At 46.9% G+C, this 26,348-nt stretch overlaps 3 protein-coding genes across 4 annotated transcripts in view; 2 read left to right on the top strand and 1 right to left on the bottom strand.

Annotated features, from left to right (window-relative positions):
* The window catches only part of LOC311601303 (circadian clock protein PASD1-like), a 46,104-nt gene extending 36,876 nt beyond the window's left edge, over positions 1 to 9,228 (bottom strand). Inside the window, exon 1 of one of the 2 annotated variants that reach the window (XM_084788673.1) lies at positions 8,885 to 9,228. The gene's annotated coding sequence lies outside the window, so the exon portion shown is untranslated. Of the gene's footprint in view, positions 1 to 7,475; positions 7,601 to 8,884 lie in introns of those variants that run through there. The other variant, XM_084788676.1, reaches the window with a different exon arrangement.
* Positions 1 to 26,348, top strand: part of LOC311601305 (circadian clock protein PASD1-like) — a 250,428-nt gene that overhangs the window by 140,576 nt on the left and 83,504 nt on the right. The gene's annotated exons all lie outside the window — the stretch shown is intronic.
* LOC311601942 (melanoma-associated antigen 10-like) lies at positions 13,670 to 26,085 on the top strand (the record flags this gene model as incomplete). Its single annotated transcript, XM_084789699.1, has 2 exons — positions 13,670 to 13,743; positions 25,338 to 26,085. 2 exons carry the CDS (start codon positions 13,670 to 13,672, stop codon positions 26,083 to 26,085), a joined length of 822 nt encoding a protein of 273 aa, XP_084645825.1.

The following is a 26,348-nucleotide window of genomic DNA, read 5'->3' as shown; positions in this document are numbered from 1 at the left end:
ACAGTGTCAAAATTCCAGTAATGAAATAACAACAAAACACATGAGGGGCTGTGTTAAAGAGTCACAGCATTAGGAAGGTTGAAACCCGCTGCCCTTCCTTGACCTTTGCAACCACAGCCCCCACCCACTACTCTATCTCAGCAGGTCACAGTGCCCCACTGCTACAGGTGTTCTCTGCCAAATGAAGGTCAAGTGAGGATTCAGCCTTCTGCCCCCTCCTCAGAAAGTGACCACTCACATCATAGCCTTGGCCTGGTGCTCTGCATTCCCTGCTCACTTATCTCACCACTCACACAGCCCAGCCCAAAACAACTGCCACAGCAGAAACAGCCCTTGGACACTCTTCTCCTTCAGCAGGTCCAGACAACACTCAGTAGGTATCAAAAGTTATACTGACACAATCCAGCACTGAGCTAAAGGCCAGACTACATCAATCAAGCCCTGCTTCAGCAAGAGAGCTCAGTCCACCACTCCTCAGTTAGCTCTCACAACCCCACACTAGTATACACCTACACAGCCCCATCCTGCTCTTAGGGTGACCCTGACCCCTCTCAGGTCAACATCCAGAGCCCAGCCCAATTTTGTAAGAGATCACCTAGCCTCTCACCCTGACAGTCCCTTACCTCCATGCTGCAGGATCCATAGCCACGCCCCCAACACCTCACCACTTCTGCTTCCCTAGTAATTTACTGGGCCCAACACATCCAGGTTGGCCCTAACACTTCTGCCTCAGTATGTCTGTCTTTCTGGCTCAGGTCTACGCACTCCAGAACACCGCCCATCCCCCTCCCCTGCCAGTAACTGTTCCCAAGGGATTCCACAGTGCACAAAGTTCCCTTCTCTAACACTTACTTGGTCCAGATCCACCCACCCTTCCACCCTAGCATACAAGCCCCGCCCACCACTATGACCTCCACAGTCACAGCCCCACCCACAAGAGCAGCACCAGTCCTCCTGCTGCAGGGCACCCTATCCTTACTTCCATGTTTTCTCAAGAATCCTTCTCCATTCAGCCCTGGCCCATCCCCTGACACTCCTTTTTGACTTCTTTCTGGGCCTGCTGTTATGGACACTTGCCCCTGCCCTCTTTAGAGGTCCTCAGGATGTGCCTTATCCAATAGTGTCCCTAATGGTTAGAGCAGCCTGCTCCAGTGATCTCACAGTGGTCTGCAGAAGACCAAACCTCAAATTTCAACACTCAGGAAGCAGAGGCAGGCTGAGAACTGAGTTCAAGGCCAGCCTGGTCTACAAAGTGAGTTCAGGATAGCCAAGGATACACAGAGAGACCCTGTCTCTGGGGGGAAAAAAGAAAAAGAAAAGAAAGAAGAAAGAAAAAGAAAAGAATAGATGTGTCAGGGGCTGGACAAAGGCACCTGAGTGGATGTCTGTAAACTTCCCTCAACAGTTTTACAGGAGCAGCTTGGGCAGGTCTAACCAATGGTACTCTGTGGTGCTGTGCATCCCCTCACCTGGGGTGGGGGTCTTTCGACTTGAACCTGGATTCATGGCCAGGACACTGTGAGCTGGAGGCCTGTGCTACCTGATGACCACAAGGCTGAGCCCAGAATGGGACCCTAAGACTGAAAGCCTAGGAAACCCCTCGAAGGGAAGGAAACTCTGGAGCAGAGTTTGTGCCCTTTGCCCTCCTGTGGCTGTGATCTCCCTCCTGGAGGGTCTCAAGCATTCTCTGTGTACTTTAAACAACTTACTTGAGATTTTATAGGTTATGAGAAAGCTTCTTGCGTTTTTGTTTTTGTTTTTTGTTTTTTGTTTTGTTTTTTTTTTGCAAATACCTATCCATCTCAATCTTTATATACAAACCCTTATATATCAAAATATGTTTATTTTAGCTGCATCACATTTCTATCTATTAATACCATGAGATTGAATAGTACTATAGAGAAAGCCGATCCCACTTTAATATAAAATTTCCTGAGAAGGCCTGCTTGGAACAACTAACTACTCTTTTTTCTTTTCTTTTCTTTTTTTTTAAAGATTTATTAAGTACACAATGTTCTGCCTGCATGTAAGCCATCAGGCCAGAAGAGGGCACCAGATCTTGTTATAGATGGTTGTGAGCCACCATGTGGTTACTGGGAATGGAACTCAGGACCTTTGGAAGAACAGCCAGTGCTCTTAACCTCTGAGCCATCTCTCCAACCCAACTAACTACTCTTTAGGGAATTGAGACACAACCGAGGCTACCTTCCTTTAGCAGCTCGTTACCCCTTACAACTTTAAGTATTTTGTTGTTGTTGTTGATGAAATTTGTCAGTGGCAAACTGTTAGGTTTTGGAAGTACTACGTTACTGTTATGTATCATGTAAAACTGTATAAAAAGTAAACTAAACATAACATCAAAGTCACAACATAAACTTCATGTGTCCATGAAGTTGACCTCATAGGTAGTTGATAGGGTGGGTGGAGAAGAGAGGAAGGATGGATACATTGTAACTCTCCCACAGACAGGGTTCTCAACCCATGGGTTGCACCCCCCAAACCAGCTATGTATGTTGTGGTTCCATTTGTAACAGTGGCAAAATTCCAGTTGTGAAATAGCAACGAAACACATGAGGGTCTGTGTTAAAGAGTCACAGCATTCAGAAGATTGAAACCCACTGCCCTTCCCAGACCTTTGCAACCACAGCCCCCACCCAGTACTCTATCTCAGCAGGTCACAGTGCCCCACTGCTACAGGTGTTCTCTGCCAAATGAAGGTCAAGTGAGGATTCAGCCTTCTGCCCCCTCCTCAGAAAGTGACCACTCACATCATAGCCTTGGCCTGGTGCTCTGCATTCCCTGTTCACTTATCTCACCACTCACACAGCCCAACCCACAACAACTGCCACAGCAGAAATGCCACACCATACTCTCACCTGGTTCTCAGGCATGGGGCCAGTTTTGGGTTTCAGAAGCAGGCAGGGCTCCAAGCCAGAGCCCAGACGGATAGGTGGACAGGGAAATTGAAGCTACATTGTTTTCTTTTGAGGCTCTAAGAAACCAGCCTAGTGTCACTTGAGGTTATTTTCCCTGCTCTGCCTTCCATGTCTGTGTCTTAGGACTTGAGAGTGTGAAAGCTGTGTTTTTAGGTTTCTGCTGCTTAGAGGTTGCCTGAGGGCCAGCTGACAGGGAAGATCTCCTTCTCTGCCATTTCCCATGCAAAAGAATTTCCTGGAGGGCAAGGTAGTCTCTCAGAGGCAAGGTGACAGCACAAGCTGAACTATAGAGTTTACACACACACACACACACACACACACACACATACACACACACACACACACACACACACACCAGACAGCAGGCACTCTCTGTAACACAGAAGAGACAGACACATATAGGGAGAATACACACAACAAAATCACAAGACAGCTTTCAGGTAGGCACATGTTCAGACTCATCCAATCAAGAGACCGGGGACCTTAGACACAGGGAGCATGAACTAATGGATTAAAATCTGGGCTCATTCTTGGAGTTGGAGCTCAGTAAGAACAAGGAGGGGTGAGTTTATTTAGCAGTCAGTCTCAGAGGCTGAGAACGTCCTAGGCCTGGGTTAGAGTGTACAGAGGTAAGGAGCTTCCAGGACCAGGCCTAGGCTAGTAGACAGAGGCACTAGTCCTTTGAGACAACAGCTGAAACAGGCAAATAAAAGAGCCTTTCACAGGACCCCATTCAGAGCTTCTGGACCAGGTTCCCTCTATTTGCTTTTGCTGCTGTGTCTTAGGTGGACACCTTCTGCATGTCCACTTCCCATTGCAATTCTTCCTTAGTCAGGCAAGATTCCTATGAGCCAACTGCTGAGCCGATCATGCAGGCATTATTAGCTGTAGCAGTGGCCATAAAACTATCACCATAGCTAGGGGATGAGCCATTGGAGGCCTCACAAAGGAAGATGCTCGTGCCTAGATTCCCCTGGCAGATACTGCACTACAACCCATCTCTTTTATTCTGTCAGTTTCTTTTAGGTCTCATGTGCCAGGTGACTCTCACCGAGGAGCTGGGCAGAAGGGATTGTCCACCCCAAATATAGAAGACACATAACAAAGAAGAATTCCATTTAGTTTGGCTTGTCAAACCAAGGAGTTTAGTGAGGTCACCACAGGACTGTGGATAACTCCAAAGCAGCGATTCCATTGGGGGATTCTGTGCTCAACTGAAAAGCAGGCACACTATGGAAGCATTCCACTCAGCTTCATAAGAGGTTATAACACAGAGAGTCACCCAAAGCAGGGGACACGGTCACAAATGTGTACCACTGAGGGCTTCCTTCGGGCTATACAAAGGCACATATGCTCTTCCAAAGATTCATACCCTTGGGAACTGTTTCATTAGGTGAAAAGAGGAGGAGTTTATCGACCAAGGGCCCCTTGAGGATCCCATGACACCTGCCAAGTCCATGGGTTCTTTGAGGCCTAAAAGCTCCCCTTTTTCCTTCTGAGAAAACTGTAGTAGGCCCAATCTCCTCAAGGACTTGTACAAGTGCTTAAGGATGTACTAGTTAAACATCATGTGCAACCTTGGGCAAACAGCCCCAGCAGGCTGAGGGAGGCTAGCTGCCCATGGTGACCCTTCTGGAGTAGACTGATGTCAGCTCTAAGTTCAGCTCAGGGTTTACACTCCCAATCCCTTTGCCTATTCAGAGACATTCTTTTTTTTTTTTTTTTTACAATCTTGTGTGGGTTTGTTTGTGTGTGTGTGTGTGGGGGGGGGGTTTTAACAAGATTTCTCTGTGTAGCTTTGCCTGTCCTAGAACTCAATCTGTAAACCAGGCTGGCCTAAAAGGCACATAGATCTGTTTGCCTCTGCTGCCCGAGCTCTGGGATTAATGGCATGTGACATCACCAGCAGCTCAGACATTCCTTAAAATGGGACAGATTCTATAGCAGCTGCAGTGGCTACATCAACACAAATGAATAAAGGCACTTCAAAAACGGCGACTTTCACAATCTCTTCCACACCAGTCCCTTCCCACTCAAGGACTCTGTCCCTGTACGTGAGTGGTCACCAGAGTTAATAGGCTCCTGCCATAGTGTGGACGTTGAGTATCCTCCAGTGGTCCATTGTGGCAGGGGTTTGCATTATTAAGGCATGCCTCTGACAGACTGTGGTCGCTAAGGGCAGAATGTCTCCCTCTTCTCTCCCCTGTTCTGTCATTTAAGCACTTGGTCCTGTCACACTCGCCTGCCAGGATGTGTTATTATCTCCTGAGCAGAAAAAGGCATGGGAAGAAACTGAGATTACTGTCCTTGCAAACTGCCTCAGGTGTTTCACTGTGGTAATATGAAGCTGGCTAAGGCAGCTTGTAAAGGCCCCCAAGAAAGTGCCAGCCTTGGTCTCAAGGACATGTGTAAGAAACGTGAAGTTTCTCTACGTGGGAAGGACACAGATTGCTGAACTGAAAAACCCTACAATTCAGAGGCATCCAAAGCCCTACACCCTATTTATTTACATGCAGGAGCTTACTGATGAAGCCCAGCAACACAGAGGAGTGTCGGGAGACAACCCAAGGTCACTCAAGGGTAAAAGAATCTACTGGCTATGGAAAAATACTGATGGCCCATTCCAAAGCTAACTTCTTCCTTTCAGCCTTGTATAACTTCCTCCTTTCACCCCCTGCAGATGTTGTTCAGCAGGATATCTAGGGACTTTCTGAGAGATAGAGAGATAGTGTTCTGAGATAAACCACATGATGTTCCCCTGATGGCATCATCTGGAGGCATTCTTGGGCCCCAGCCCCTGCTGCTTAGCCCCTGCCTCCACCCCATATAAGCTTTTGCTTTTGATTCAATAAACAGACCTTGATAGGAGTTCTACTTGGTCTCACCTTCTTTCTCGTCCCATCTTTTCAGGTATGGCTCCCCTCGTGACCCCGTAATTACTGGTCCTGCTGGACAGGACAGAGGAGGGCAGAGAAATCATGTAAAAAGCCTGAGGATAATGGAGGAAGCGTGCACCCAGGTATGGGACATGAGTAAAACTGGTGAGCCGCCTGGACAGAATCTTATTCAAGTCCTCTTTCACTAAGCATGGGAGGCTTCGTCCTCTCTGCACTACCACTTTGAAACAGGGTGCTGGTCTTCAGAGAGGTCAGACTGGGCTACATACTGGGAGGCAGGGCACCACTCCTGTTCTATCTGGTTGTGGATTCCCACTGTAAATCTGTATCTCCCTCTGCAGACTGGTGCTGGAGGCAAATGAACACACCACAGCCTCTGCTGTCCCTCACTGAGATGGAGCGCGGCTTCCTTCCACTGCACCTTCCACACCTAGACTCAAGTCAATAAGCACATGCGCAGTGGAGCCTATTACTATGTTCAAAGTAGCTCCCAACATGTCAGTGATGGTGCAAAGCTCTAAGGAGTCTTTGACTGGGTGAACACAAGTATTGTTATTGGGTAAAGGGAGGCCAAAAGGCTGTTTTCTGCTTAGGGGCAGCCTCCCTTAAAGTAATAGTAACCTCCGTTAACCTGCTCCAAAGAACAAAATTCTTGGGCAAGGCCAGTAGTTCAGGGTCAATCCAAATGTCCTGTACCAGTTCAAAGAACCCACCCTACGGATCGTCGTAAATATAAATGTGCTTCCTTACCTACCATTTTGGTTCTGCTCTCTTCTACCCAAGAGAGAGAGAGAGAGACAGAGAGAGACAGAGAGAGAGAGAGAGAGAGAGAGAGAGAGAGAGAGAGAGAGAGAGAGAGAGAAGGAGGGAGGGCCTTTGCAGCTTAATCTCCAACAAGCCTTTCTGCTGATGGAGCAGGCTAGTTAACTGTGCTCTTACTTATACCTATTAGGTTTGGATGACTTCAGTCATGTCTAGCTAAGCAAGTAGAAATTCTCCTTAGGAATTAACTAAAACTATTTTATCTTATTTTTCCTCTTCCTCCTCCTCCTCCTCTTCCTCCTCCTCCTCATTCTCTCTCTCTCTCTCTCTCTCTCTCTCTCTCTCTCTCTCTCTCTCTCTCTCTCTCTCTCTCTCTCCTCTCTCTCCCCCCTGTCCCTTCCTCCCTCCCTGTGTGGGTGTGGGTGGTTTGCTGTCAGGCAGGGTCCATATGAAACAACTCAGTGAACAACTTGTGCGACTTGCTCTCTCCTGTGGAGGGCTGGGTTGTGCATCTGTGGCTTCCCTGAGGCCCTAATATATGTGGAGAAGAGGCTTAGCTCCTTCTTTAAACCAAGAATATGCTTGGAGGAGCCAGTAATGGTTTGGAGCCAGGGCCTTGAGGACTTTTCCCTGAGGCCCCAATGTAACCATGAATATACTGGGCAGAGCTGCTAACGGCCTGGGGCAAGCCTGGCTACATATTCTGAGAACCCCACTTTTCCCAACATTTGGGGCTATGGTTATCAGACCCAAGGCCACTGCTGTGTGCTTGGCTGTGTCTTGCTCTTGAGATGACCTGTCCTTTTGTGGCATTGCTTGATTAGCTTCTTGCTGATTTTATCACATTTTACCCCTGTAAATAATCTATAAGATGCTGTACCTTTCTTTTTCTTTCTTCAAGACCTGGTTTCACTTTGTAGCCCAGGATGTGCTGAAACTTGCTCTATAGAACAGGCTGGCCTTGAGCTCAGAGATCCACCTGCCTCTGCCTAGAAACATTGGGATTAAAAGTGTGCACCGCCATGTCCAGTGATGCTGTGCTGGTTAAGAAGCTTGTTTGGCATAAGAGATTGCTTTTACAAGACCTTCTGCCCACAGGTTTATCTTCCCTATTTCCAGTTTTTCTATCTTTCTCGTCTCCTGGCAACTCCCTCTCAGGATATTGTTACTGAAGAGCGACCAGCAGGTTCAGGCATATGGCCACCTGAAGGGGTGTACCTGAGTACAGGAGAGAGACTAGGCATTCCTGTGATACCTCTGTCCATATCTGTATACTGATTACGTATATATACATGAGAAGTCGTGCCCAGCAGAGAGGAATCAGCAGTAAATGTGTGACAGCCAAATTCTGACGGCGACATTTGTCACTTTAGACACTTTGCTTGTGCACTCTAGTTCTTATAATGAATTATTAAAGCACTTCAAAAGCTTCTTTATTTTCGTTCTAAAAGCCTGCCCTTGCTTCCCTGACAAAGTTTCTGTGAATTTAAAGGCATGAGAACATGCAGGTAAAACTCAAAGACAGAACAACACCTATTAGGGCCAACTAAGCTTCTACACCACCTACCCCCAGCAGGGGCGGAGCCTAGTGCCAGGGAGGAGCAAGCAATGGAGGGATAATTTGAGCTAAGAAATTTGCTTTAAAATTGCTTAGATCCACAGGATGAAGTTAATTTAACTGTAATACCACACCTCAAATTTCTGGTTACTCCATAGTCCAAAGCAGACTGGAGGAGAAAACATTTTTTAAAAACTTTAAAAAGGTTTAGGAACAAAAAGTGACATCAGTGCTTAAGTTACTTCATGATGCCAGAAGGAACAAGGAAAATGGATTTTTTTGTGTGTGTTGGTGTTATGTTTTTGGTTTTGTTTTTGATGAAAATAGTTATAAAATCTCCAAAAATGGCTCCTACTGGTTCCTCTGAGCCAGTGCTCCTACCACAGCAGGGGTTTTACAGACCAATGGGCCAAAGACAAGAAAAGACACATGAAAATATTAAGAAAATTAGGAAGATCAGCTGCAGTGGCTGGGTGGCTCTGAAGGCCGCTGCACTAGCTCCAGGAGGTGACAGAACCTACAGCAGGGGAGGAAGCTTGCCTGTGTGGGGGCTGTTGTTTGGTTATTCACTGACTCACTCACTCACTCACTCACTCACTCACTCACTCATTTGCTTTACATCCCTACAGCAGCCCACTCCCTCCTCTCCTCTGGGTCCCACCCTCCTACCCTCTTTTCTCTCTCAGCCCCCTCCCCTTCTCAGAAATGAGAGCCCCCACCCATCAACTCACCTCAGCACATCAAGGGTGTTTTAAAGGTGGCCTAGATGCTGGTGGCTGGGGGCACAAAGGGTGGGATGACTGGCAGCCTGGCAGCCTGGCCTTAGGCCCCAGACCCTCCTCCACCCCAAGCCTCTCAGGAGAGCCACTTGCTAGTGCACAAGAGTCAAAGCCATGGTTTGGCATGTGGCACAGATCAGGCAGGACAAATGTGCCTGAGAGGCCACAGGCAGGCGTTGACACTCACAGCTTCATAGTGACAATGCTAAAATATTTCTGACCTCCAAGTCCTTTTTCTATTTTCTCCTCTGCTCTGATTAATTTCTGCACATCAGGTTTTACCACCTCAAACCTCCAATTGGAAACACTCTCTTGGATGCATGGAGGTCTAATGAGCTCCCATCAATCCAAGCAGAGCACCTGTTGCTCTCAAAATGACCTGTGGCATTTAAGCCTAAGGGCTGACTCTAGAAAGTGGGATTTGACCCTCCCATTTCTGGTTCACAGGTATTTTTTCTTTCTACATATGTCCTTTAACCCCGTCTCCTGGGTCAGTCCGTCAGAATAGCCTTCTGGCTCTGTGACAGGGACAAGGAGAACAGAGCAGCATAAGAGAGAAATACAAAAAGTCAAGGCTAAAACTGAGCTGGTAACATGTCCTTGAAGAGAGTTACAATGTATCTTTCCTCTCTTCTCCACCTACCCTATCAACTACTTATGAGATCAACTTCCTGGACACAAAGAGATGATTATGTTATGATTTTGATGTTTTCATTAGTTTAATTTTGATACAATTTGACAGGATACATAACATTAACATAGTACTTCCAAAAACTAACAGTTTATGGCTGACAAATTTCAACAACATCAACTACAACAAAATAAAGTTGCTAGGGGTAAAGAGCTGCTAAAGGTAGGTAGCCTCTCTTGGGTCTCAATTCCCTGAGGAGTACTTAGTTGTTCCAAGCAGGCCTTCTCAGGAAATTTTTTATGAAGGTGGGATGGGGCTTACTCCTATAGTACTACTAAATCTCGTGGAATAAATAAATTAAAATCTGATGTGGCTAAAATAAAAATATCTTTATAAATAAGGGTTTGTATATAAAGATTGAGATAGATATATATTTGCAAAAAAAAAAGCCAAAGAGGGTTCCTCATAACCTATAAAATCCCAAGTAAGTTATTTAAAGTACACAGAGGATGCATAAGCTATATAAGGTATATGAAGAACAAAAATTAAAGGCCATATTATGCTGTTGAAGTTTATAAGGTCCATGTTTAGCAATTAAAAACAGGCTGTAAAGTATATCAGATTAAGGTTTTAAAATATCTGACTCTCATTACATAATAACTGAAAGTATCAGACTGAGGTAACGGATCTTCTGGCTGATTTTCATGTGCTGCCTTGCACTGCTCTCTTGAATGATTCTGGGATATCATCAACTATCCCTATATGTTTGTCACTGGGAGGTCCCTATGTGTCCCTTCCATCTTTCTGACCTATAAGGCTTAAGGCTTTGGGGTCCATGGAGACTGATATACAGTGCTTAAAATACTACTTCATTCATTAACTGAATTTTCCTGTTTCTAACAACCCACAAGTTGCCCAAGCAGATAGATAGTCCCCAGGTTGAAATAAAGTTCCAATGCTCTGCTCTCAAAGCACAATCCCCCTTTGGGTACTGTGTTCCATGGCTCTAACATGGTCCCTGGTTCTAAAGGACTCTGTGCCTCTGGATGGACAACAGGAGGGGCTGGTTCAATTGTCCTGGGCGGGGTCAACCTGCTCAGGGTTGATATCCTAAGATCCCCTCATTGAACCCCATCCTGTTTTAATGTCTACAAAAAGGAAAAAAATAATAAAAGACTCAACTAGACCTTTGGCTGTTAGCCACAGCTCTGGACCTCTTGAACATCTATGGGACTTTTAGAGAGGAAAAACAACTGTAATATGTTTGGAATCAGTGCTTATGTTAGCCCTCCACATATATTATTTACTCGGAAAGTACCTCTGCTCCAAAAAGTAGGGATTGTTTCCAGATTATTTGTATCAGCTGTTTCTCTCTAATTGTATAGATTTCCCATCCAAACTAGCCAGAGATACATTGTACTAGTTACAGGATTTAATCTGCTTTACAAGCTTCTACCTCCATTCAATATTATGATTAGAATACGTGTATTGATAATTCCTTTCACAATGCTAGAAGGTATTAGTTGGTCAGAGAACATAAGTGTCTCTTGGAGATTCAGACACTGGTAAACTCTTCTGGCCTTTAAAATTAAATAATAATTAAAAAGGAGGGAACGTCTGAGGCCTGGACTGATCAACCAAGGCTTTCCCTGAGGCCCTGACCTATGGACAATGCAATATATCCTTCTTCTCAAAATTAGCATTGTGTTTGGCAGAGCTTATAATAGTCTGGGTCCAGGCCTTAGGAGCCTGATGCCCCCCAGAAGCACTGATGTATAAGAAAGGAAGGAATGTAGCTCATTCTTTAAAACCAGAATTATGCATAGTAGAGCTGGTAATGGCCCGGGGACCCAGTCTTGGAGGAGCTATGGCTCCACATCCTGCAACCTCAAGTCTTCCATCACATGGAGCTGTGATTACCAGAACCAAGGCCATTATGTGCTCAGTCTATAATGCTCTGGAGGTGCCCTGTGTTTCCCCTGTGATTCCCCTGTGTAACTTTGCACAGCTTCCTGCTTACTGTGTCCCACTGTATGATAACATCTGCTGACTTTGTCCCATCTCTCCACTGGAATTGGTGTATAAGATGTAGTACTTCTTATAAACCTGCTTGGCCTAAGACAAAGATGTAGCAAGATTTTTGGTGTCTTAAAAAAACCAGTTATGGTATGTAAACATATTTTGGTTTTAATCCCAGGCCTGGGCAATGTGGCTGCTTCAGATTGTCCACAGCAGCAGACTATTTGCCTCCTGTGTGGTTGGCAGGGCTGCAGTTCTACCAACTGGAGATAGTTTAATTCTGGGGACTCTAGAGAGGGGATAAAAAGGCCAGAGCCTCAAGAGAGCAGGCCTGGCTTTTTGTCTTGCTGCTGCTTTGTCACATGGTCATGAGAAAAGAGGTGATAAGTAGATTTTGGAAGCCAGGTGCTGTGGTGCAGGCCTGTAATCCCAGCACGTGTGGGAGGCAGAGACAAGCAGATCTCTGTGAATTTGAGGGAGTCCAGGACAGCCAAGGCCATACAGAAAAATCCTGTCTTGAAAAACCAAGCAACTAAACAAAATAATATTAAGAAGAAGATGAAGGAAGATGAGGATGAGGATGAAGAGGAGGAGGAGGAGGAGGAGGAGGAGGAGGAGGAGGAAGAAGAAGAAGAAGAAGAAGAAGAAGAAGAAGAAGAAGAAGAAGAAGAAGAAGAAGAAGAAGAAGAAGAAGAGAGATGAGCAAGGCTCAGGATCCAGGGCTCCTCAGGTCCTCAGGGTTGAGATATCCCTTCCTAGCAGCAGCAGCAGCTGGAGAAGGAGCCCACGCAAGATTTTTGAGAAGGAAAGCTGGAAGATCTTTCTTTGCCAGCTCTGCTCTGGAGAAGACTGGAAAATCATGGTAATTTACAAAGCTTTTCCTTGTTTCCCACTTTTTGTGAAGAGAACCTCTTCCTCTCTACACACCCCATTAACAATGTGCTTCAAGCTCCTCATTCAGCAGACAGTGTTGTTTACTAAAGGGTAAAAGACTTTGACAATGCACTCCAGTTTGTCCCTTTAGATGTCTGAAGACAGGCAGTCAGGTAGGCAGAGGATAAGCCAGTTTATGTCACGTACATGTATTGTAAGGCCTCCTCTCTCAGCCAGCCTGGGAACATGACCCAGGCAAGCTTGGGAAAATGACCCAAAAAGAATTGAAGGTCTGCTCAGCTTCAGTTTCTGAGATCAAGGTGGCCAACCAAGATAAACACTTTCAACTAAGGAAATTCTCTGAAATCTCCCCATCACCCCTCTTTGCCAAGAACAGCTCCCGAGGCCAACGAGCCCTGCAGTAGCCAATAATAATTAGACAAGCACCCCTAGCCAGAGTCAATCCTAACATAGGGCATGCAGCCCCTCCTAACCTTTGCGGTTTTAGCCTTTAAAAAGTCTGTAACAGTGACTCGGGGTGTGCCTCCCTCCCTCCCGAGTGAGTGCTTAGGCCCCCTGGCCAGCATAGGCAATAAACCTTGTGCTTTTGCATCAACACTGTGGTCCTCAAGTGGTCTCTCACGACGACCCCCTACTGCCCGAGTGGACTCTATTGTCCAACAGTATCACCACCTTACACATGAGTCATTTCTCTTTACTGGGGTCCTGCCACAGCACAGCACATCTTTTGCCTGCCACTTCTGTCATTCTCTGCATCACAAAAAAGACCAGTAGGGTGTCATGTGGTCAGTACAGCTGTGTTTCAAATTGGCTAACCTAATCCATTTTGTTTTACATCTATGGCTACTTCAACTTCCAGAGGGACAAGCCAGAGCTCCTGGGGAATACTGTGGGGAACAAATTGACTAATGTGGCTGTGGTGAGCGAGGCACAATCTCCATTCACAAGTGCAGGGCCACATCCACAAATGGATGAGGCTTTTACCTCCCAGACATTCCCCTCTGAAACATAAGGCCAAGAAAGATGGCATGAAGTCCCAACAGGGGTTTCCCAACACACAGACACCTGCAGGCAGCCTTTCCCCAGGGCCTTCTAGTACACTGAAAAAGAGCAACATCCCTGTAAGTGGCCCTGACAACTGCCCAGCTCAGGACACAAGTGGCCTGAGCAGAGAGGGCACATCTGATCATGGGATGGTTCCTCCATCGGATACTCGTAAGATCGAAGGGGCAGTGCCTGCACCAGGTAGCTCCACAGCATACCTCTGGTACGTGATGTCCATACCTCTGGTACGTGATGTCTACGTAGACTTGCCATTCCATCATGAAAGCTGACCTCTCAACCATATCCCTAAGAGAGGCCGCTGAGGAGGAAGAGGAGGAGTGAGAGGAAGTGGAGGAAGGGGAGGAAGAGGAGGAAGAGATGGACAAGGAGGAGCAATACACAGATAACACAAGTATAATCTGCGCACCGTTCAAAAACAAAACAAGCTCATGAAATCCCAGTGCACAAAGACTGGGAAAAAGTCACCATTTTTTGAAAATAGGCCAGTTTCAGTTCTTACTACATGAAAACAAATCTCGTGGTGCTGAATAAACATCTTAAAGTTGAGCCAAGAGTCTGCCTCCTATGCTATCTGACCCTTGGAACTAACCTGAAGGCCCAGGCTTCCACACCCTTGGGTCAGCCTTGCCCTTCCATGGACAGCAGCCACAGTTTTATGCCCTCAGCGAACTGGATGCATGAGGCTATAGCTACTGACCCTATGGTGTCACCTCACATTAGTCAGGTATCTGGAAGCAGGAGATTCCATTCTCCAGGGTCCCTCCCCTCTGCACCTGTTACCAGGAAATTTCTGAGTAGCAACCGAGGTTCAGAGACAAGCATCTCTTAGCCCTGTATAAGCACACCTCAAATTACTGCCTGTCTGCTAAGAGATTGACACTACTGTACCCTGGCCAAGGAGATGCAGGCCTTTCCTCTCAGTGCCATGGGGTAGGAAATTGCCTGACACATGAGCAAGACAGACACTAGAAACTTTGTAAAGGAACCTGCAAAGGCTTGCTACAAAATATCCTCCACTTAACATTTTTTTTGGCTTATGGAGATGGGGTTTCTCTTGGTAGCCTTGGCTGTCCTGGACTCCCGTTGTAGACCAGATTGGCCTGGGACTCACAAAGATCTGCCTTTCTTTGTCTCCAAGGTGCTGGGATTGCAGCTGTGTGCCATCTCACCTGCCCCCCCCTAATACATGTTCGTCAACCTCAAGGAATCAGAGCTATATTTAGTATTTGTAAGATAAATAGCTGGATGGGAGCTAGCCTTCCTTGCTGGGGAAACCTCTCCACAGAGCTCTTGCACTGCAGAAGGACTAGTGGCTTTCCCTTTTCATCACACATTCGCCAGGGCATCAGTGTCGACTCAGTGCCTGGCCCTGGACTTGGCACCTGGTCTCCTGGATGTTGTTCATACCCTACATGGGTCTGGGCTGGAATAACAACATGAGGAAGCACACATGATGTGGGGGGCGGGGCACAGACACTAAGTGCTGTTTATCTGTGCAATCCACAGTGCAGCAGGAGATCTTTAGATCAGAGGGCATTTCCATGCAGTTCTCCATTTCCCTAAATACTGAGATACTTGGGGCCATGTCAGCAAGGTTGGGTGCACTGCAGGAGGGAGGGCCTTTTTACCATCCCCATCATGAGGGCATGAGAGTCTGGATGGGTCTGGGAACAGCATGGAGTGGGCCATGTTCTGAAAGCCAATGGTGGCTCAATGTTGCCTTGCCTTTAGAGTCTGCACTGTGAGAGTGAGCTGACAGGGCCTTTACTTAGCTGCCTTCTCAGCACCATTCCACCCTGGCTCCTCTGAGCCCACAGTGGTCACACTGTCCTACACAAGTGAGGAGAAGTCCATTTTGGAATATATCCTGCTCCTCTCTCCTAGGTATGGGCTTCTAGCATGGGCTTTGGGGTCTGAAACTTGGTTCTGGTGCCTCAGCTGCAGCCTGGTGAGTACCGATTGAGCTTCCAGCTCCACACAACCTTGTAGGCTGCTGAGAGTTCTGGGCACAGCAAACACGGCCTGATGATGAGAAACTGCGGATCTAACGACAGAGATCTGCCCTCCTTGCACTTCTGGAAAGCTAAGAGGAGGCAGAATGAAGTTAATCACAGCATAACAATTTGATGGGGTGAAGCTGTACATTTCTGGCCAGACCCATTGTATCTAGCCTGAATCTAGAGTGACAGCAGTTAAGCTGTGAGTCTGCCTTTGGTCAGTGATCATTATCTCAGAGTCTTTGTGTCGTTGTGTTGAAGGTTTCTCAGAGCCTTTGCAAAAACCCAGTGCTCTGACCTGTCTGGCAACCCAGGAAGTCTCATATGCCTGAGGTGATGGCTCTTTCCAGATAGCCCCTAGATCAGATAGGAACTTTGGCTGTGTGGAAATTGACTCGAAAAAGATGCCTTTTCTTATTTTGAGACAGGGTTTCTCTGTTTTAGGCCTGGTTGTCCTGGAACTCACTCTGTAGACCAGGCCGGCCTTGACCTCACAGAGTTCCACCTGCTTTGGCATCCTCTGAGTGAGTGCAGGGATTAAGTGCAGTGGTACCTCTTTTATGTAACAATAAAAGTGATTTTAGGGCCAGGTGTCATGGTGCATGCCTGTGATCTCAGAACTAAGGGAAGCAGAGGCAGGCAGATCTAAGTGAGTTTAAGGCCAGCCAGTTCTAAAATGTGGATCTACAACAGACAAGGGTACACAGAGGAAGCTTATCTTCGGAAAAAAGAAAAAAAGGAAGGAAGAAGGAGAGAGAGAGAGAGAGAGAGAGAGAGAGAGAGAGAGAGAGAAGAGAAAGAAAGAAACCTTATCTATACAAAGTAAGTCAATCAATGAGATCCCAGCAAGCATGCTTAGTAATCCTTCCTGTGTAGTTTTCTTTTTCCCAACTCACTGACTTTTAAACAGACATTTGTTATACTGAAGTAGCCAAGAAGCCGGCATGAGTTTTGTTGTGCTCATAGGCATCAGACACAGCTATCTACCCATTTTGCCTGATAGAAGGGAAGTGGATCCATTTGGTGAAGGGGATCTAAATGTCTTTGGACCTAACAGTCCAGAATTTGTTGACCAAAAGGGGCAGCAGCATGGTTTCTTCTGTAAGTGCTTCTCAGCTGAAGTTAGGGTTGGTACTGGAGGCAGTGACCTCAGAGTGAGTCAGCAGGCAGGACAATCAGAGCACTGACTGTCTCTATGCTGATGTCAACTCACACAGTTGTGACACCTGAATAGGGCAAGGGGACACTCCCTCCTCTGTGTTCTCTCAGGCAAGGCCACTTCTGTTGACAGGACCTTGTGGAGCCTTTCTCTAGAACCTCCATTCCTATCCAGTGAGTGCCACTTCCCCTCCCCCACCCCAGACTCTCAAACTGCACAGACAGGCACAAGAGCACCAAACCCCAGGTTTGCATGGCCTGTCCTTAAGCAAAACCCCACTGCCTGGCGTGCTGTTGAGAAGCAGCAGAGCATCAATGTCAGTGGAGTTTCAGGGCACACAGGCCATGTGACCTGGGCCTCCTCACTGAGCTCACAGCCTAATGACAAGAAGGGGAGGGCCCAGGAGGAGCAGCACAGAGCTTGCCAGCTGCCTGCCTCCACACTCAGGAGGAAGGAGGAAGAGTGGGTGGCAGGAGGTAGGGCTGGCCTAGCACTGCTTGAGACCCTCCAGGAGGGAAATCACAGCCACAGGAGGGCAAAGGGCACAAACTCTGCTCCAGAGTTTCCTTGTTTCCTTCCCTTCAAGTAGATTCCTAGGCTTTAAGTCTTAGGGTCCCTGGATGGGCTGAGCCTTGTGGTCACCAGACAGCACAGTCCTCCAGCGCACAGTGTCCTGGCCATGCATCCAGGTTCAAGCCGAAAGACCTCCACACCAGGTGAGGGGAAGCACAGCACCACAGACTACCATTGGTCAGGCCTGAGCCAGCTGCTCCTGTAAAACTGTTGAGGGAAGTTTACAGCCATCCACTCAGGTGCCTTTGTCCAAGCCCTGACACATCTATTCTTTTCTTTTTCTTTTTGCTTTCCCTCTTTTCTTTTTTCGTTTTCTATTTTTTCCTAGAGACAGGGTCTCTCTGTGTATCCTTGGCTATCCTGGACTCACTTTTAGACCAGGCTGGCCTTGAACTCAGTTCTCAGCCTGCCTCGGCCTCCTGAGTGCTGAGATTTGAGTTTTGGTCTTCTGCAGACATACAGTCTGTGAGATCACTGGAGCAGGCTGCTCTAACCATTAGGGACACCATTGGATCAGGCTCATCCTGAGGACCTCTAAAGAGGGCGGGGCCACGAGGCCACAACAGCTGGCCCAGAAGGAAGTCAAAAAGGAGTATCAGTATTGGGCCAGGACTGAATGGAGAAGGAGTCTATGAGGAAACTTGGAAGTAAGATTAGGGTGCACTGCAGCAGGAGGACTGGTGCTGGTCTTGTGGGTGGGGCTGTGACTGCTGAGGTCATAGTGGTGGGCGGGGCTTGTATGCTAGGGTGGAAGGGTGGGTGGATCTGGACCTAGTAAGTGTTAGAGAAGGAAACTTTGTGCTCTGTGGAATCCCTTGGGAACAGGTGCTGGCAGGGGAAGGGGAGGGGCGGTGTTCTGGAGTGCTTAGAGCTGAGGCAGGGAGGTAGACAGACTGAGGCAGAGGTGTGAGGGCCAACCTGGATGTGTTGGGCCCACTAAATTACTAGGGAAGCAGGAAGTGGTGAGGTGTTGGGGGTGTGTCTACAGATCCTGCAGTGTGGAGGTAAGGGGCAGCCAGGGTGGGAGGCTAGGTGATCTCTTACAAAATAGGGCTGGGCTCTGGATGTTGACCAGAGAGGGGGCAGGGTTACCCTAAGAGCAGGACATGGCTGTGTAGGTGTATACTAATGTGGGATTGTGAGAGCTGACTGAAGAGTGGTGGGCTGGGCTCTCTTGCTGATACAGGGCTTGGTTGAGGTAGTCTGGCCTTTAGCTCAGTGCTGGATTGTGTCAGTATAACTTTTGATACCTACTGAGTGTTGCCTGGACCTGCTGAAGGAGAAGAGTGTCCAAGGGCTGTTTCTGCTGTGGAAGTTGTTTTGGGCTGGGCTGTGTGAGTGGTGAGATAAGTGAGCAGGGAATGCAGAGCACCAGGCCAAGGCTATGATGTGAGTGGTCACTTTCTGAGGAGGGGGCAGAAGGCTGAATCCTCACTTGACCTTCATTTGGCAGAGAACACCTGTAGCAGTGGGGCACTGTGACCTGCTGAGATAGAGTAGTGGGTGGGGGCTGTGCTTGCAAAGGTCAGGGAAGGGCAGTGGGTTTCAACCTTCCTAATGCTGTGATTCTTTAACACAGTCCCTCATGTGTTTTGTTGCTATTTCATTACTGGAATTTTGCTACTGTTACAAATGGAACCTCAACATACATAGCTGTTGTGGGGGTCGCGACCCACGGGATGAGAACCCTGTCTGTAGGGGGTGGGTGAAGTATTGTACATTCACAGGGAGAAGCTGTGAGTGCTGAGTTAAAGAGCTGTAGTTGCAGGTGGGAGAACAGAAGCTGTCTCTGCTGGGGTCGCTTGTGCTGGAGGTGTTGTGAGTGGGGCAGTGATGACTTAGGTAGTATTCGAAGGCAGGACTTGATGCTTAGGTGCAGCTGAGGCTGATGATGTAGGCATAGTGGGTAGAGGTTGCAAGCCAAGGTAGGAGCTTTGAGCAGTGACAGGTCGGCCTCCTGTCTTGTAAGCTGATGGACACGTTGAGGGCTGGGTGAAGTGTAAAGTGTTGGCAAAACTACTGAATGCAGTGGAGAAGAGGGAGCCTGTTTGTGTGTGCTGCAGCAACTCTTGTGGGTGGGGCTGTGAGTGCTTTCCTAGGTGGGCTGGATTTGGACTCGATAATCCAAGGAGGGGTCAATCATCTTACCTATCTCCTTTTTGGAAGGAATATTAAGTGTTCAGCTCTGGTTATTTAAGTAGGCATATTTGGAGTTATTAACAATGAATTCTCTGCCCAAATTTTGAGAGACTCTCTGACCAGACCACCCAAGGGCCGAGTCCATATGCAGTGGCAAGGATCCCTTTATATTGCAGGGTCAAACCCAGGACACACCTCCAATGCGCTGATGCAGCAGGTGCAGGGAAGTAGCCTGGAGTCTCAGTTGAGAGGGTTTTAAAAAATAGTTTTTAGACAAATAAATAGCTTCTACAGTATATGATTGGATGACATCTGATCAGAAAAGCTGCAAGCAGAAGAGTTACAAGACTTAGAGTTTCATGGTTGGGTAATAGATGTAGGGGCAGTTGGCCTATAGAAAAGATTGGCTGATGCAGTCATGGGGGCATTAGGAACTTTGGGCTGGCCTCTCCTAACTGGTTGTTGCTATGTGCCAGACCACCTGCTGCTCAACTTGACCAGCAGAGGGTGTATTTGGACTTTCCCAAGGTGAGTTGATTGTGTTGCCATGGAATATTTTTTCTGTTCAGACTATTTTGTGCTTAATCTGGAATCTGGGTTCAGGCCTTCCCTAGGTTGAACACAAAATGGAGTTTCCTTTGCAAAATGCAGTTTCTTTTTCTAAAGGGAGTTTGTTTGGTCCTTACAAACAAGATAGTTTAGACTGACCGTTTTATTTTACATTTTAAACTGTTTCTGTGTGTCTGCAGATGTAGGCAGATACTCTGAAAAGCATAATCACTATTTGTCGTGGAAGCCATTCAATTGTAGAATAATATAATTACCTGAATCCTAGGTGGCATTAAACAGAAAAGCATAAAAACACAACATCTACAGGAACTCAGAAAATGCCAACACCAGGTTGTTTCAGTTTTCTTTAGGTATTTTTAATGATATTCAATAATACTACATGTGGTTTACAACCATCTATAGTGAGATCTGCGGCCCTCTTCTGGCGTGCAAGCACACATGCTGTGTAAATAATAAATATATCTTTAAATAGAATTTTTTTCTTTAAGATCCTAAGGTACAGCTTATATTTTAGTCCTTTGAATTCACATAGTGTCTTTTCTTGGGCTGTTTAGCTTTGTTTTCTATCTTTGACCTAGTGTCAGATGGTCTCCTGACCCAGGACAGGTATGTTGGGGGAAATTTTAAAACAAGCATGCTTGTGTTGTGAGACTGGGTGTCTAATCCAGCTCCACAGCCAGCTCTTTAATCGAGTAGTACAACATGAAGCAATAGAATTTCAACCAAAATTAATGAAAAAAGATGGCGAACAATATGTCATTCTCACCAAAGGAAAAGCCTACCAAGAGGGCATTCCAATTCAGAACATCTTTGAACTATATACAAGGGCACACAACTTTATTAAAAAACAGAACAAAACAAAAATAAAACCAGAACAAACTTGTTATTAAAGCACATGGCGATTCAATTGTGGGAGAATTCAGTGCCCCACTGTAACCAATGGACAGATCACTGATGGAGAAACAAAATAGAGAAATAATGAAACCAACAGATGGAATGAATCCAATGGAACCAATGGTTATCTACAGAACTTTTCACTCAAACACAAAAGAATATTCTCTCTTCTTAGCCCCTCATGGAACCTTCTTGAAAATTCGTAGTATATAGTCGGTCTCAAAGCAAACTGTAACTTATACAAAAAAATTGAAATTACCCATTGTGCTTTCTCAGATCACCATGGATTAACATGGATCTCAACACCAGAAATAAGAAAAACCCTATACAATCATGGAAAATGACCAACTCTCTACTCAGTGACAACTGAGCCAGGGAAGAAATGAAAAAGAAATTAAAGACTGTCTAAAATTCAATGAAAATGAAGGCACATCATACCCAAGCCTATGGGACACAATGAAAGCAATAATAAGAGGAAAGTTCTTAGCACTAAGCGCCTTCATACAGAAATTGGGGAGATTCCATACTAGCCACTTAATAGCTCCTCTGGGAGCTTTCACAACAAAAGAGGCTGACAAACCCTAGAGGAGTAGATGGCTGCAAATAATCAAACTCAAGCTGAAGTCAACAAACTAGAAACAGAGGACAATACCAAAAGTGAACAGAAGCAAGGGGCTGTTTGATAAGAAAGTCAACAAGATAGACAAAAGACACACACTTAGCCAAAGTAACTAAAAGGCAGAGAGAAAATATCCAAATCAACAAAACCAGAAAGGAAAAACAGAACAGAACAACAGACACTGGGGGGGAAAAACCAAAGAAACATTAGGTCTTACTTCAAAAAACTGTAGTCTACAAAATTGGAAAATCTAAAGGAAATGGACAATTTTCTTGGTAGATTCCATTTACCAAATCTAAATCAAGATCAGGAAAACAAGTTAAATACCTGTATAACAACTAAGGAAAAGAAGCAGTCATTGAATGTCTCCCAACCAGGGGGGGAGGACTGGAAAGCCTCAGGGCCAGATGATTTTAGCTCAGAATTCTACCAGACTTTCAAAGAAGAGCTAATACCAATACCCTTCAAACTATTGTACAAAATGGAAACAGAAGGAACATTGCCAAACTCACTCTATGGGACCAGAGTCATTCTGGTACTTAGAACACACAAAGACCCACCTAAGAAAAATAATTTCAGGCCAATTTCCCTTATGAACACTGATGAAAAATATACTCACAAACAGAATCCAAGAACACATCAAAGATATCATTTGCCATGACCCAGTAGGCTCCATCCCCGGAATGCACAGTTGGTTCAACATATAAAAATCCATCAATGGAATCCATCATATAAAAAATGGAAGGAAAAACAAATCATGATCATCTCATTAGATGCTAAAAATCATGTGAAAAATGCAACACCACTTCATGATAAAGGCCTTGGAGAGATCAGGGATAAAAGTTCTGATAAGCTGGAGCATTGACTATTTACTAATCAGTCCCAAGCCCAAGATTTTAATTTCCCTTGGGTGGTATTCAGAATATAGACTTGAGGGTGCCTCTCATCATGCTAGAAACAAATCTGTCCAATCTGTATACCAAGTCATCTGGACTGAGAAAAGAATGTCCACGCTTTTACTGAGTCTCAAAGGCATGAGTCTACCCCAGATGTCTTATAGACAAAACTTTAACTTTTGTCCCTAGTCTGTATTTGTCTCAGCAGGTTTTTACCAGGCTAACAGACTCCATCCAGAGCTTCTGAGAGCTGGACCTGCTGGAAGTTGATGTAACCCAGTCTCGCAGATGTGACTACTCCCTGTCTCTTCAGCTGGATCAGCTAAACCAGAGGTTTTTGGTAAGTGCCCCGTTACCTAGCCTTTGACAAGCTTTTCAGCCTTTCTCGGCCCCAATAACAGTGTCCCAAATGTCACCAGGAAAAAAAGTTACAGAAGAGACTGGCTTTGCCCATTGTCCCACTTTATAGCATGAAATACTGAGTCAAGGACAACTCTCTGGCAGGAGGGACAAATGGCCACAAGGAAAAAAGCTCTTAGTTCTGTTTAAACCAATCGTGCTTTGTGCCCTCCTCATATCAAGCAAAAAGTGGGTGCCATCCGGATAATGGTCATGAGAGCACAGTACCTGGCCCTACAATAGGCCATGTCAGAGGAATATCTGTCCCTGTAGCAGGCCAACTCCGTGAATAAGTTTCAAGGAGACCCGTGATTGGGCCTTCAGGGGACCTGTCAGAGGGGGGAATGAGAGACCAGAAGAACTTAAATTGGATTTCAGGGTCACCGGGACAAAGGTTAAGAAATAGGCCCAAACAGGAGAGCAGGCATGATAAGGCATATCTGACCAGCTGAGGTAGAAAGAACCAGTCTGGCTACAAGAGGGCAGGGAGGGCCCTGGAATCCTGTGTTTGGACAGTGAACCTCTGTCAGTTCTCAGTTTGAATCTTGACACACCTGACCTTTCCTCAGATGAGCTGGGTCAAGTTGCTCAACTTCATCCAGGAAAGAGGGCCTGGGGCTCAAACTGAGAACCTTGCCCAAGGCTGTTTGTGTAATAGCAGTCCTGGGAAGGCTTTGTGAATCCTTGTCTGTGTGCTGGCCTGGAGTTTCCTTAAATAGTCCCTGGACTTCTCACCTGGATGTGTCCAGCCTGGGAACTCACAAGCCTCACAGATGTCTCCAGCTAAGGTCAAGTTCCTCCCCTCCATGAGATCCTAAACCCTCTCAGGAGAAATCAGCTGGTGCTGTAACCTGTGGACCACGGTGGGGACCGATCTTGCATGACATGTACATGACCCAGCTATGTCTATATAAAATAGGATTTCCTGAATTATACCTGATGTGCGTTCATCTTACCTGTTCCTCTTGATGTCTTCCCTTTCCATCAGAATGAGACTGGTTAAAGACTCACCCGCCCCACCTTTCCTCCTGAGGTACTTTAAGTAAGAAAGACCCTTCCTGCCTTGCGGGGTGGACACCGGGACATAGCTGAACTGTGCCACCTCATTTTTCTTAGCTTCAGATAGCCACAGTCCTTGGGGGAAGGTCCAAATTCATATCTGGGGACAGGTCCTCTCTTGGTTCCCAGTGGTTGAAGCACTTTTGTCAGGTTTCTGGACTGGAGAGTGTCAATCAGGTGTTTCTGATTTCAGGCCCTCAGGGGAAGTGTGTTTCTAAAGCTGGGTTTCAAGTATTCTTGAACTGGGTGGGAGGGGCCACTCAGAGCCATTTTCTGAGGTGCCTTAAGAATTGTTGCCATATTATGCTGTTTGCATACACGGCCTTGTAGCTTTCAAAACAGTAGTTAAACTCCTGGAAGAGGGACAGATAGACATGGCATTCTAAATTCCTGCGGTGGGGGTGAGCTCCTGGGAGTGGATAGTCTAGTCTTCAGAATCTGCAGGAAAATGCAGGGGCCAGCTGTTTTGACTTTTTTATTTTCTCGTTTTTCAAGACACTGTCTCATTGTATAGCCTTGGCTGTCCTTGACTCACTTTGTGGACCAGAATGACCTCGAACTCAAAACAATCCACCAGCCTTTTCCTCTTGAATGCTGGGTCTAAAGGCAAGCGCCACCAATGCAGGCACCCTTTGGATCTTGAGTCACCCTTGCCAGGCATTTCCAGAGCTGCTTCATCTTGACTTCTGTCTCCTCTCTCAGAAAGATGAGCCTTTGGTGCATGGAGTACCGCTGGAGGCAAGAGGGAGCCAGGCGTGTTTGACAGAGGTGGTAGGTATTGGCAACCAGGTAAGCTGTCATGGGCATTAATGAATATGTGAGAAGGCCCTGTCCCCCAGAGAGAGGACTGCATAAAGCATGCATGGCTCTGTGCTGGGTCCTAGGGAACCCTGAGTGGGAACTGCCACTCCTGCCAAGGAAAACTGGTTTTCTAGGAACGGGAGCTAAGATGCACTTTGGATGGACTTTGGAAATTCGTAAGAGAGCAGAGAGGAGGCCAGGCAGGGTGGCCATCACTGCAGATTCCACCACAGGGCTTGATGGTCCCTGCCCCAGGCTCAGCCATCATGTCAGGGTAAAATATTGCCACGTGTGGGAGTGTGCCACAGTGAGAATCCTTGCACTCAGAGGCGCATGCAGGACCAGAGTCCTTTCGGCATAGGGCAACCCCCCACAAAACCCTGCAGCAGGTTTTGAGAGCTGCCCAGGCTACAGGTGTCAGATTCAACTCATCCTTTCTCTCCCTCTGCAGGCCTGTGAGTCTTCATCCCTCTGAGCTGCAACAAGTCCATTCCTGTGTTCCCAAGGATATCAGCATGGATCCAACTGTCAGCAGACACACAAGCAACCTCCCAGACAGCTCTCAGTCCCAAAGCAGGGCAAGGGGCCTGGATCTTGGCCACATCACAGGAGCTGAGGCAGGCGAGGGGGAGGCCACCGCCACCCACTCAGGGCATCCATCTGTTGGCAATAACGCTGGGCTCTCCCCAGTGGCCTCAGAGCCTCCTCTCCTGACTATGCCAGGGGCCCTGTCAGTAGGGCATCATCTGTTGAGTCTTCTGGCAGACTAGTAACAAAACTGGCTGACCCACACTCTCCCTCACAAGGTGTCCTCAACAGAAAGATTATTGATGTAGTTCACTTCCTTCTCCTCAAGTACACTAGGAAGCAGCTGACATCTAAGGCTCAGATTCTGTACATAGTCCTCCGCGGTTACGAGGAATACTACCCTGTCATCTTTTCTAAGGCCTCTGATTGTTTGAGGCTGCTCTTTGGCCTGGAGATAGTGGAAAGAAACGCCCTGGACCACATCTACTCTGTTGCCCTTGCCCTTGGGATCACCTACCATGGCACTCAGCATGGTTTTCCAGGCGTACCCAAGACAGGCCTGCTACTAATCGTGCTGTGCATCATCTTCATAGAGGACAACTGTGCTAGTGAGCAGGCCTTGTGGCGCGTACTGAACAACATGGGGCTGTGTGTGGGCAGTGAGCATTTCATGTACGGGGAGCCCAGACATCTCATCACAGAGCATTTTGTGCAGGAAGGGTACCTGGAATACAGGCAGGTGCCTGACAGCGATCCTCCTTCCTATGAGTTCCTGTGGGGCCCAAGGGCCCGCGCTGAAACCACCAAGATGAAATTACTCAAGTTTTTTGCCAGCATCTTTAAGCAGGATCCCAGAGCCTACCCCTTTAGATATGCAGAGGCTTTGAGAGAGGAGATGGACAGGGTCTAGGCCAGGAGGACCGGGCAGATGGCCCTTCTGGCTCTGCCCTGCACACGTTCTACTTCCCACACGGGCAGTTCCCATCCAACCTCAGCACAGGCAGAGTCAGTCATCTAAGTACCACACCATCATGTGACACAGGGTGGGAGGAGCTGTGTGAACCATTCTCTTCTGTTCTTCCCTCTACTCTGTCCTGTCTGGGTGGCTTGAGGTTGTCTAGTTGTTATAGAATGTTGCTACCTTTACTACAAGGCTCATGAACCTGGGATGTC

The sequence above is a fragment of the Acomys minous genome (genome assembly GCF_964271855.1).
Source record: "Acomys minous genome assembly, chromosome: 7".
NCBI classification, from domain to species: domain Eukaryota; kingdom Metazoa; phylum Chordata; class Mammalia; order Rodentia; family Muridae; genus Acomys; species Acomys minous.
The sequence above is the reverse complement of the archived record's forward strand: the minus strand, read 5'-3'. Positions and strand labels throughout refer to the sequence as shown.